This window comes from Molothrus aeneus, chromosome 5 (assembly GCF_037042795.1).
Source record: "Molothrus aeneus isolate 106 chromosome 5, BPBGC_Maene_1.0, whole genome shotgun sequence".
Taxonomy (NCBI): Eukaryota; Metazoa; Chordata; class Aves; order Passeriformes; family Icteridae; genus Molothrus; species Molothrus aeneus.
In genome coordinates, this window is record NC_089650.1 from 31,280,138 (window position 1) to 31,293,996 (window position 13,859).

The window sequence follows — 13,859 nt, forward strand, 5'->3', positions numbered from 1 at the left end:
TCTGATCTTTGAAAAGCACTTTGAGACACTTGCATGAAGGGTATGATGTCTCAGTGGCAGCAGTTCCAGTCTGAAGCCAGGAAGCGTCCTGGCATCTGTTACAAGTGCTGCACTGGGACACAGAGCATGTTGTGTCTGTGTGTGAAGTATGTCTACAAATAAACATATTCCAGAAAACATATATGAAGGCTAAATATGTATATGAGGATTGTAATTTGAACATCCCTTGTGTACTCCCAGTTCATCAGAAGGTTTCATTACCTTCTTAGAGACTACTGAGAAGACAAATTGATTTTTCTGGAAGTAACGCTTGTACAAAAAAAGAGGTTCTGTCTTCATTTGTCTCAGTGGCTTGATTAGCTCTCTTACCTTCTCACTTGAGATCATCTTTAGAGACATTTTTGGTACTACTGTTCAAAAATTTCTCAAAAATATTTGGGTGATCAGTAACATTTGAATTGAAATGCCTGTCTTGGTACTTGATTCTCAATATATGAAATTAGAGATGGCCTCATAATTTAGATTTGTTCCAGCTGAAAAAATTTTACACTACAGGTAAATTTTGCCAACTCATTCATCTGTTTTCTAGATCACTAATAAATGTTCATGTGCAACAATGAACCTCTTTAGCACCTCACCCTTAATCTTACACTATATTGAAATCTGACCATTTAATCTTCATTTAATCCATGAAAAGGACTCTATGAGTCACTCTGATTACTTAATTTCCTTGATAGCATTCCATCAGAGTTTTTACCCAAGAATCAGTGTCAGATCATGGTGTATGGCTGAAGAAGACAAATATAGCCTGAGCTCAATCTGGAAGTCTTCAATGACAGATCCATGTCATGGTTTTGGAACAAATTCTTGGTGCCAGTGGGCACTGCTGCTCCTTAGGAAAGCCATGAAACCTTCTAGGCAAAGGAACATGTTTGTAAACATAATGGATAAAAGAACTTCCCCTGGGCTCAAGGGGAAAGCAAGCAAACTCAGGTCTGTGCAGGACTGTGGGATAATCTTGATTAGGAGAGCAGAGACTATTTTGCCACTTCTGTGCACTGGTCTTTTGTTTATGAGGAAAACTGGTGTCAGCTCCATTTGGTGCTATGACATTAGTGCATCATTGCCTACTGTGTGCTCTCTTTGTAGTAAGTAATAAGACAGTGTACAAAGATCTAAAATTAAATGTGAGCTGTCAAACTGATGAGATTGGTTCTGTCAGAAGATGAAACTCTTCATTTGGTAAGGTAGGTGGTTTTTTTTTTGCTAAATGGCTGTGCAAAATCTCAGCATGTTATCACACAGTGCATGCACAGGAAAAAAAAAGACTGTACTAGCTGTACCCTCTACCTTGACCCCAGAAGCATAGAAGAGCTCTTCCCTTCCCCAATTTATTTGGCCTCTTTATAAGCTCCATGAAGGACATCTGGATCATCCCCTTGTTTGTAGAACTTTCTTTTTTATCTTGAATACAGCATAATCTTGACACACATCTCTTTGTATGGCTCATGTCAGTGACAAAGCTACACAGAGGTAGTGTTCTCTGTACCAGTTTGTCATGTGCTTTTGGAACTACTTTTTGATGCAATATTAAAAGTATTCTCTGTACTGAAGATAAAGATTTGATACATATAAGGTAAAGGTTATGAAGGCTGCTTAAAAATTTTGGTATCATGTAAAGAAAACTCCTTTTTCATACTTTCTTCAATGCCTGGATCAGCAACTGTGCTTGAATGGATACTGAAAATTTGGGCTGGATGTGCATTTGGTATGTTCATGTTCTGAAAAGCAGGTCACTATGCGTAAAACTGAACTGGCAGCCTGGAGTGGAAATGTTAAAGCCTAAATAAATAAAACAGGGCTGTTAGAGTAATCAAAAATAAACTGTTTTAATTTTTTGCTTTGCATAACTAACAGGCAATTAACTTTCATTGACTCATGATGTGAAAAGTGAAGGAGAGACAGATACTTTGCTTTGATAACAGTCTGACAGTTGGGAAGAATGTTTTTCTTGACAGTTGATTAGGGGTTAAATGAGCTGAATAAAATTGGTAATTTTTGCTGCTATCCTCGCTTAGTATAACAGCTATTATACGAAGCGTTTTTCCTTACATTAGTTGTAATGACTGACTTTAAGTGATTACTCTGTTGAAAGAACTGGTTTTGATTGACAGAGATGTCTTCTTGGTACTCTTTAGAGCTGCAAAAATGGCCGGTGCAGATTGAACCTGCAATACCTTCTCCCTGCTGCCCCTTTCCCCCATAGTTTAAGCACTTATTTAATGATCTTCAGTCGACAAGAGGTTTAATTTTATGGTCATCTTAGAAGTAGCACTTGCATGTAGGTTAAAATATACCATCTCTCTCCGAAAGAAAACTTCAACCACAGCTTTAGCACAATTGTCTGGAAGAATACTGATGTGCAGGCAACTACTTGGGAGTTTTTGTCATGGTCATGTTTTGATAGAGCATGATGGTTTTTGAGGCAAATAATCAGGCTCCTGGGTAAACAACGTAATAGTGCTTCATCTGCAATAGAGGTGGAGAATTCATCTACTGTAGCGCTGCTGGCTGTGACTGTCTTACTGATGAAAGCAGCTTTTCACAGCCCCTCAAAACGTGCTGTGCTATTTCACTTGTGACACTTGAAAGTATGTGATTGTGTGAAAATCCTGGAGTGAATTGTCTTTTCAAAATTTTAGATCAAAAGAGAAATGCCAGAACATCAACAGGAAATAAAACATTTTTATTGAATATCTGTGTAATATGTATGTTATTTTAACGACAATTGGAAAACTCTACTGTGGGGAGTCACTACACAAAGTGAAACAAAATATAAACCACCTCATCAAAAATGAAGGTAAAATACGGCTAAAGTTGTCAGCTCGCGGGCCACGAGCGATATGGCAGGATAAAACACCCCAAACATTTCTACAAGATACAGAGAAAACCCACACAGAGAAACACTCAAGCAGGCAGTAAATATACACAAAGGCAACTAGGATCTTTCTACAGCATCAGATTCTAATACTTCACACAGCTTTGTCAGAAAGGTACATGTGGCTTCTTTGAGGATGAAAAATGTCATCTTGGTCACATGGCAGGTTCAGTCTCTGAGAATCATTGTACCTTACAAACCAGTTCTACGGTGACTTTCAGTCTGGCAGTGTAGGAAGAGAAAGCATTAAGAATACCTTAACACAGTAAGTCAGTCCTGGCACTTTGAACCTGCAGCTATCCTGAATGAGTAACTGAAAGCTGGAGACCATGAAGCTCTTAGGCTGGAAACTGACTGTCTATTTCTTCTCTTTGGTGGGGTTTGGTCCTTAAGGATAAGATTTTTAAATATTCCAGCTTGATGCTTTGCATGTGTGTGCCTGTTTCTATCAGAAAATGTCTCGCTTGTGTTTTTTCTATGTTTCATGTAAAAAAGAAAGAAAATGGATCTTGCTATTCTCACTTTTGGAGGTGGGGAGAGATGCAGGCTTTTATTCTCCTCCCAGTACTTTGCTGCCGCTTTTACCCTCAAAGTACTGAGAAACAGGGATGCTTGGCCATCCCTGCACTGACCTCTGAGACTGTCACACCTCTCCCAGAGGCAGAGCCTTGAGAGAGGCTGTGGAATTCAGTTTGCAGTGCACAGTTCTCTGATTACATTCACCTTTGTTAGACACAGAAGACTGATAAGAACATTAATGGTTAACTCTCATGCCTCCCTCCAAAAGCAATAGCATTTCCACATTTCTAGGGTAATTTGCATTGCTGAAAATAATGAACTCTTCAAAAGCATTATAAATATATTCACAGCTTGGAAAGATAAGCAAGGGGCCTCCCAGGACGGTGCATGAGCTAGAGGTGATGCCCTGAATGCCTTGATGAGATGGTACAGAGGAGGTGCCATGCTGGGGAGCTGTGAGATGACTCTACGGGAAAGCAGCAGGGGCGAGGGCGCTTGGAAACGTAGAGTATTGCACAGGGCTCGACAAAATGCTGCGTGGTCAACCCATTCTCTAGAGCATCCTTGTCCCCTGCATAGCTCTCCAGTTCTACATTGGTCCGTAACAACTGGAACTGCTTGTGCTATGCGTTCCTTCGGCAGTGCAGTAGAAGGGAATGGCAGTATTATTACAATATCACTACGGAATAAATTGGTTGCTATCCACTGAGAAAACTACATTTCTAAGCACACACGGCAGTCACAGTGATACACAGAGCAGTCTTTCAAGACTCTTATGGAATGACTAATAGCTTCATAATAGTGCCATTTACTACATAATAACATTTAAAACATTTAAAAACTCCTCCTGAAACGAGCATCTAGTATACAGAAGAGGTTGCTTCAGTTTTCTAGAACTTGTTCTTTGTTTTCACTTTTTTTTTAAAGGACAAATTAAAACTTAAGTATAAATAGTATATAAAAGGTCACTAGCTGTTCTCTTTTGGCTTACTTTGAAGTGCATTTAGAACTATGGCTAAATTTTGTCATCTTCTGATGGGATTACAATACTGTCTGTTTACCATGAAACTATTTTGTATAATAAACTCACACGGCTGTGTCTAAAAAATATTCTGCATTCCGTCTAATCTGAGTTAGTATCATAAAATATTTTGTTACAAAGTCTAATGTGCAAACTCATTATAATGTGAAATTGTGGATGGAATTCACAGTATGCAAATTTTGTATAAAGGTGATAATGGAGAGCTACTCTTGTTTTCATGGCAGCATTTTACTACTGCTGCATTTCCCTCTTCCCCCTCCCTGCACTTCTGCAGTGGTCTGTCTTGGTATGTTAGATGAAATTGTTGCCTCCTGTGGAACGGCTTCCTCAACTTTGAATCTAAAGCCATTTCAGTCTGTTATGTGTTTGCTTTGGAATATATACAAAAAAATTATATCCTGGCTTCTGGCTACATCTCCATGAGGTCAGCCATGGAACTGCTCAGATCATGCTAAGTTGCCTGTGAAAGAAGTCTACCCAATTGGATTTGCCCCTCCAAGATTCACTGTGGACGTGAAGTGTGCTATTAGGATGGTCCAGTTGAAAGCTCAGATTTAAGTTGTCCTTTAAGATGTCAGTGTAACACTACTAGTGCCTTACAAGTTGGATTTTTTTTTTCTGGAATGCAGACGATACAATAGTTACCCTATAATATAGTATCAGCTCTCCTATATCTCAGTCAATTTACATAATTTAAAATAGAACATCTTATTAAAAACATCTAGATATACACAGATTAGGAAACGCTTACAACATACAAATACACAAACTAGAAATAAATTCTCAGCATACTGATGTATATATACAACTGTGTGATACAATAAATAATTTCTGTCATGCTCTATCTACACATCATATTGCTTAAAAGAAGAGTAGATCTGGGGCGGGCAGTGGTGAAATGAAGCGCCTTTAAAAGGCTCTCTACATTTAAATTTGTGCAAATTAAAATGGGAATTTTAAAGTACAACTGATCTGTGTTGGGAACACATGGCTGGAAATGAAAGGACCCATATTACTGAGGTATTTACAGATACTGGCTAAAGAGCACTATGTGGGCAAATGCAGAAAGGCTTCTTCGTCTTTTTCTTTTTCTTCTTCATAATTTAATTTAATTTAATTTAATTTAACTTAATTTAATTTACTTCTTGACTGCCAGCATGGCATCTACCTCCTCCTCGGGCTGTAGGGTGTGCCACTGTGCGATGGGCCGCCGGGGGTTGGCCAGCATGTCCGACCAGTGCCGCAGCTCCGCGCCGGTGCTGTTGTAGCCCACAAAGACCTTCCCGATGGCATCGTTCTTGCCAATCTTGTCATAGTCCAAAACAGTCACAACAATTTGCACTTTCTGTAATGAGACACAGGAAGAGCAGTGAGCATGACAGTAAGGGGAAGGTTGGCAGGGATGAATGTGGGGACAGCCAGCCATGGAGAAGTCATGAAGGGGGAAGTGTGTGACAGCTGCAATAGATTCACCTATGAGGGGAAAATTCAAAATTTTGGTTTTGCTTGTTGTGAGCCTTCCAAATAAAATCAGGTTTACCACCTCCCTGTTAGCTTGAAACTTGCCCCCTTGCATTGAATAGATTCATATGGAAATTGAGGCTGATTGTTTTTCCTTTAACAGATTAACAACTTACAGGTGAGTTAATTCAAGAGTTGTGCAATTTTACACACCCTTATTTTTTAAGTAAATAAGTTAACAACTAAAGTTCAGAAATGGCTCTATATTTGCAATGCTGTACTCCATTCTGTTAGTTGCTTTTCTACTTCTTAGCAACTCTTACCCATCCATCCTGTAGGCTAGTCAGGTATTTCCAGAATAATTCAGAAGGTAGCCCTTATGGTTACTATACACACACACACACACACACACACACACACACACACACACACACGTGTGTTCTCATCTCTATGCACATGTGTGTGCACTTGTGCACATGTACAAGCACGTGTGTGCACTGTGTATATTCTGTGTATTTACAGAGAAATCTAGGAAACAGGCTGGCTGCTCAAGGGAGCTGGAATGGATGTATAAACCTCTGGTGTCTCAGGGCTCTGACACTGGCACAGCCTACGACCGAGCTGATGCTGGAGTGCCACTTCTGTAGGAATGGTGACCTCTGGCAAACAGGGTTAAACAGGTCCCACATGCTCTGTGTGAGCCCATCTGTCACAGCTCATAGACAATTTTCCATCCATTTAGGCTGGGGAACACTGGGAGGTGTTTGGGCAAGGCATTTATGTTTGGAGTTGTGTGCAGATGCACACAATTCCTTTCTTTCAGGTCTTTAATAATTGTCAGAAGAGCATAAACAGTTATTCCTTCAGTGGAGTGGTGTTCTCCTGCAACAGCACTTGAGACTTTCACTCTTATTTTACAAAACTGTAAACACTTCTCCTTATAGGAGTTTATTTTTAATGATGAGCATACAGTTCTTTTCCTGATTACAGTGTCAGCTTCCTGAATAGATGGAAGAACGCCCTGAAACATATTTCCAGAAAAATCCTCTATTCTCTAGAATTAGGATTTTAAATTTAAAGCTTTAAATATATCTACAGTCTGGATCTCTTACTAGAATTATTAATTTCAGGGCTTGTAATAGGATTATCTTTTAGAAGTAGCAAGACCAGGGTCATGAGGTTTATTTTATAAAGTCCATTTCCTTACAGGATTGCAACAGCTCACTGAGCCAGAGAAAGAGATGATTCCAGCAGGCACTTAAGTATTTATATAGTCGCTGATGACAAAAGTATACATCAAACTCAAGATTTTCCCTCCCCAGAGCACTCCTGATAAAAGGTAATATTCTGAAGCAAGTATTTCTAGCTGCCAGAATTACATTTCAGTGTTGCTGTTTGCAATTCACTCACTTCTAATGGCACCTCCCCAAATGAACACTTATGTTTTAGATTCATGGTACATTCACAGATATAAAAAAGTAAGCATGAGACTATTTTTTTTGCACTACAAAAAAAAGCTTGCCTACTCTACCTAGAAGCTTGAGGGTAGTTATTACTGTTTTTTTTTTTTAATGTTAATCATAAGAAAAAAAATGAGCACTGCAAATGAAGGACCCTTTTCCTCGCTCTCAAAAGATGTAAAGAACAGCCAGCTCAGATAATTACCTTGGAGATGATTCTCCCCTCATGATCTCTGCACTAAACCTACAGAGAAATGTGAGCATCCCTTTGCCTTTGTACCACATATTAAAGGAGCAGCTGCATAGCAAAACCCAAGAGGTGCTAGTAGAAAGAACTGCCTCTCCTAATAAACACTTGGATTAGCAGTTTCCACAGTGTGATTAAGCCCTTTGGACTGAGAGGGCCTGGAGACACCACTGCCTGCAGTGGCAGTCTGCTCTGCATGTGGCAAAACACGCGCCTGACCCGCCAGTAGCAGGAGGATTTGACTTCCCTGTGGTGTTCTCCCATTACCCTTGGAGACATTGCTTTCTTTCTCCTAAGAGCCAGAACCCATAGTCACTGTAAAATTGTTGGAAATGTTAACGTTTGTCTCCTTTAAAATTACACAGATGTATTGCTATTGAACTGCTTTCCCTCCATGTCCTCTCTTCATTCTCCAACAATCAAAAAACTTGTATAACCATTATTTTTTAACAGCGAAAGTTTGCTTAATGGCTTTTATATGAATAGCACAGGTCACAGTGACTCCTACCATAGTAAGTCTAAATAACATTTTAGATGAGTTTTTCTAATGCTGAAATCGCTTCAATATCCATCATGAAGTAGTATAAATGTAGTCTTTTATAACTAACTCAAAATACGTTGGCAAATGACCAAAGTCCATAATTGCAGATTTAAAATTGGGGCTACATATTGAAGTAGATAGCTAAAAGGTAATTCTAACAAACTTATTAAAAGAAAAAAAAAAAAGAAGACAAAAATCCAAGCCTCTAAACCACATTACTTTTAAAATAAACTACATGCACCTCAAAAAATGACTTTGAATTAGAAGGCAAAATGGTCAAGTACAAAAAATGTGCCCTACCATGCCAAAGTTTTGACAGGGTAAGTTGGAGGTAACCATTCCAGCTCTTCAATCCTATCTCTATTTGAAATCAAGATACTCACTGCCTAAACTGCCACTTGATTTGATTCACCTCTTTTTGCCTCTTTGATCCCTGTTGTGAAATCTTCCACAAGCACACAGACCAGCTTTCATTAAAATCAAGAGAAATTAGTACCAACTGGATTTCCCACTTTTTGATTCCTAGAATCCATGGACACCTGTACATGCAGTAGTACATGAAGAAGTTCTAAATGGACTAGTCATGCATCTAAGTCACTGTGCCCATGCTTCACTTTGTCTAGTTTTATTATTTTTGTTAGTACCAAGTCAATAAAATACAAGATCCTTGAAAGGTAGGCCTTGGCTCCTGGGCTTCTCTCCAGCCCAGTTGCTATCAAAATCCAAGAAACACAATGTGAAAACCCAAACCATGCTCTCATCTAATGAAGAGGGGGCTCCAAGTTTTGTCCAAGCAATTTAAACACATTAAAACTTTTAAACTACAAGTTTAAAAGCATGGAACCTAATTTATACCATAACCTCTCTTACAATCCACAGAAGTTTGTATTCCCAGATGCTTTAAATTACAGTCATTTAGACTGGGAGGCCCCTGACAGGACCCTTTCCCCACTCAGCTCCACCCAGAAAAGCTGTTTTATTGCCTAACATCTCCATAGTCCTGGGGCTCTGTGGCCAAGGTGGGAAGCCAGCATGCAGTTCTTTTCCCACAGGCCTCCTGAGATGGTTAAAAAAACCCTTCTCTCTTGAGATAAAAGACAGTTAACATCAAAAAAAGTTAATTCTCTCTCATGAGAGATGGTTTGCCTCCCAGCAGCTCAAAGATAGGCAACTGAGTCCCTGAAAAAAATTACACAATGCTTTGTCCTGGTATTTCCCATTACTACTGTAGGTGACTCCCATCTCACTGTGCTGACTTCTGAGACCCTTAATTTTAGGTACTGAGCTCTGGGAGTAGCATCTGGACAACTGCTGGAGCTCTCCTGAGGCACTAAGAGAACAGGTACTGCAGTATTGGCCCCTGAGATTCTCAAATGCCTTTTTTCAAGGAATCACTGGAAGTTTTCAAAGTGTAGTGAATAATTTCTGAAAAAAGCTGTGTATGAATTAGGTGTTTTACTTTAAAGGGCTGCTGCAGTGCTTTCAAAAACAGGGCAAATAAATGCATAAGGAGCACAAATTTATCTGATAATGCCAATGTATTACTTTAAATAATTTAAGGAAAAATGTTATATATGGCTTTTCTTTTATCCCTACACCTTTTTGCTGGCACATTCCTTCACTATCTCCCTGTGGATTTTTTTTCCCCCCAAATCCATTTCTGTTAACAGAAAATGTCAGTTATCCATTTCTCACAGATGAATCAAAGCTTCCTAAGTACTTCACATTTTATCATTTCCCTCTTGAAGCAGTCACACTCATCTAATGTAGCACAGGGCTGGCACCTAGGTGCTAATGAAGGCATGCACATGTGATAATTAACAAGATTCCTGTTAAATATTTATGAGGGCTGAGAAATGGAATGCAGAGGAAAGACAAAACACTGTTTGACATTACCTGAATTTGCTCGAATGGTACTTCAAAGCTGAAAGACTCATTGTAGTAGGGATTCAGAGTGTTCTTTTTAATTGTAGTCTTTTTCTTCTTCAGCCTCTTACCATTCTGCATCAGATGGATCTTCACATAGGGATCTAAGTATTGAAGAGAAGAGGTAGAGCTAAGAAGGAGAGTTCAGTGGTGTTTTCTACAAATTTTAATCCCAGAGATGTAGGAGTAGATTAAAAAAAATAAAACCAAAAACAGACAACATTCACAGCTCATATTTAAACAAGTTCTTAATTTCTACTATAGAAAAACTCCTGTAGGACTGTGAAGTGCTCCTGATGGGAAAAGGTACAAACTATTTCTTGCCTTATCTCCTTAACATCATGAAGGTGGAGTAAATTCCACCTAACTTCGTTCCACAGCTTATTAACCATCCTGCAAGCATTTCTCACCAATGGTTTGCGGGGTGGCTTTCCCAAGACCAGTGAGTGCTGCCAAATGCACACAGCAGGTACAGAGCTGGCATGGCTGGATGCTCTACAGCCACCTGGCAACTGCTCCCATCACTCCTTGGGCAGGTGCTGTGCCATGGTTTTCCTGTCCTCTGCCCTCCCTGCTGAGCTGTGACTGACAGGGTCCAGCACTGCCTGGCAGGAGAGGACTCTGTCCCTTCAATGCAGCCCCTGCCTCAGTGCTGCACACAGCCAGAGTCCATGGGGGCCACGGGGCTGGGATAAATCACAGCCTGGCTTTGCCATTCTCTATTGAATTCCCCCGTCATTTCAAACAGCTTCTGGTGGCAAAGGAACAGAACTCATTTGGTACCTAATCAGGTGTTCCTTGTGCAAGCAAACCTTTCCTGCACTTTACAGCACTGATGAGGTATCTCAGTGATGAAATTTCAATGGAAGCTTTGCCTGCTTAAAAGAATAGCACTGTGAGTCCTCAATCCATCACTAGAACCATGTGCCTATCTGGAGAGTGAGCTAACATTCTTCCATGGAGCTGGTAATTACAAGTACCCTCACTGAGTTCAGCTATTTTTCTGTTTAGCCTTACCACAACGCAACATTTGAAGAATCTCAAGCTCATATGTTTCAACAACCCGTATGGTAGCGTCACCAAAATTTGGGTAGGTACCTCTCTGGCTTTAGGCAGCTGAACTTTGATGTAGATCAAGGCAAGCTTCCCTTGAGTGAGCTGGTAGGAGGTATCTAAAATGCCTGCCAGACATGAGTCACCTGCAGCATAAATAAGGGAGCCTGAATGACGCAAACTATCAAAGGAGAGGGCTTCTCCTTCCCCTCCTGGGAAAAGGCTGGGGCTACAGAATAAGGATAAATGAACACTGTGCTTAATATGAGCAGACCATGCTTTATGATTCTGCAATGAAATTAATTTTTGGAAGAGTAATTGCACTCTTCTACAGTCAAAATATGCCTTTCTCTGGAAGACCTGGGTGTTCAGGACAATTAAGCTACTTGGAGTCACTTGATCACAGTCTACAGTTCCTCTGAAGGAAACCTAATTTTGGTAGTAGATTCTTCAAGACAGCAGACAAGGGTATAAAAAGATCCAATGGCTGTGAGAAGGAATTAGGGAAATTCTAACTTAGGAATAGGCACATATTTTAGAAATAAGATGGAAACAGCTGGAGTAGCTTCTTCAGTGGTGAACTCTCTGTTACAGAGGGTTAAGACTCCTTCTCCCTCAAAAGACTCAAAGTTCAAACAGAAATTAAATCGGGGTAGGTTTACGCTTCAGGCAAGATGGGATTGTGAGGGTTCCTTGTGGCTGCACAATTCATGAATCAAGGAGTATCATGTGAAGAGCAAAATGCTAGCAAAAAGCCAACAGAGGTCTATTTCTTTTTTAATACTGAGTTCAACATCACTGCACACAGGGTTTTGAAGATGGAAAGGAGGCGAATCTGGAATTCTTCAGCATTAGCTGGTACTTGAGAAAAGCTCATCACTTTCCCTGATGCTCCATGCAGAATGCAAAACTGTGCTAACTTCAAAATGCTGGTTTAGGTATACCTAATACATATTAAGAAAGTTTAGTAGTCAATGAGTCAGTGGTAAAGTGTTAAGAAATGAGAATGAGGTAAGATGCTGTAAAAATATAATTTGAGTCACTAGACTGGAAGGCTAAACAGTACAGTAGTATATTATTATTAAGGGTATTGGAATGGAATAATTTATTAAAATAAATGCAAGTGATAAAAGCCAATTATTTGCTGATCTGTGCCTTTGCACAGACAATATACACAGGTTTGATGATTATTCATATGTCCTTAAGGAATTGTACAGTAAGGTTTATAAAGGGATGCAGAAATATTCCTATATTGATAACAAAATCCATGTTTTGGAGAAGAATATTTTAAAACTAGAAATCAATGTATCTGAATGCTTCTACATCTGTGAGTACATTAATTTAAATTTTTTGCTTCTACTGACTTTCTATAGTTTCTATCTTCATGCTTGCATTAGAACAAAACCTACCCTAGACAACCCACAGCCATGGGACAAGACCCACAAGACAGATTCCTGTGGTTTCTTTTTCATGTCCTGATCAGTTTCTTCTGTTTGTCAGTCTGGGGAGTTGAGTCAGACTCAAATGCCAGTTGTTTAGAGGAAAGACCCAGTGGTGCCCCTGTAGTGCAGAACTGAGTGCAGAGGTACCAAATGGAGCACAGAATGGGGCATAACACAGTAAAATAATCCGATTTTCTTTCATCTGAGGGTAGAATTGTCATGCTAATCCAAACAGAACTTAACTGAAACCATGTTCTTTCTTTTCTTGTTTCACAGTAAAGTATTATATAAGTTCAGCCATCACAAACATTTAAAATCAGAACAGGGTGTCCAGCTCAAGTAAGTGGTCCATTAGAAATTTTGGCTGAGTTTATCCTCATTGGATGGTATATCCACTTCCTTGTTTTTGAAGTATCCTGATCCTAACTAATTCTCCCCTCTCCTCATCCTTCTGTGTCCCATACATGAGCCCCTCCAGCACTGCCCTATCTTCAGTTACATTCTCCTGTGTTCCACAGCATTAACTCCCTCAATTCCCCAGTAATCTATCTGCTTGCACTCTGCACAAAATCCTGATACCTAAGCACAGACTTCTTGTGACTTCATGAATAAATCTCTGAAAGAGACAAATTCTCTGCCACTAAGTAACAGAAGCTGAACTGCTTGGAATTAATTAGTGGAAGAAGGGATGATAATCAAGAGAAAGCAGAACCTCTGGGAAGTGCCAGTCTCCGGTGATTTTTGTGAGATAAGGTTTAGAGCTAATGGAAATGTCTTTCCTCTCTACTTGCAACATAACCTCAGTGCTGGCCCCATTAGTCATTCTGAGTAATATTTTAACATGTAAGTAGTCTCGCTGAAGAACTGAGACTAGTAAGGATGACAGAACTGATATTACAGCCCTGCAATGACAAATTGCCTGTTAAATGCCTAGCCTGGTCATAAAAGGGCAATGCCAATGAAAATAAGTATTTCTCTTTATGTTCTGTTTGATAGTTATCTCATTCCAGAGTAAATATCTATCTTTAGTTAAACTGATTGCACCCCAGAATATTAATTTCTCTCCATGGGTAAACATCACTGTATTTTTAGCCAGTTTGATTCCTTTCAAGTAAACAAGGATATAGAATCACATTACATACCCAGGTATCTCTGGATGGATCACACTCATCTATCTGGAAAAAAAGATGTTGCACCCAGATGTCCCTCTGCTGAAGGAGACAGAATAGC

General features: G+C 39.6%; 1 protein-coding gene across 3 annotated transcripts in view; it reads right to left on the minus strand.

Moving 5' to 3' along the window:
- Window positions 1–2,727: 2,727 nt before the first annotated feature.
- The window catches only part of SYT1 (synaptotagmin 1), a 335,539-nt gene continuing 324,407 nt past the window's right edge, over window positions 2,728–13,859 (minus strand). For all 3 annotated transcript variants that reach the window (XM_066549876.1, XM_066549874.1, XM_066549875.1), the window contains exons 10-11: window positions 10,105–10,238; window positions 2,728–5,844 (exon numbers count right to left, since the gene is read on the minus strand). In XM_066549876.1, coding sequence (XP_066405973.1) covers window positions 5,638–5,844; window positions 10,105–10,238 — 341 coding nt within the window. In that variant the 3' untranslated portion in view covers window positions 2,728–5,637. The remainder of the gene's footprint in view (window positions 5,845–10,104; window positions 10,239–13,859) is intronic.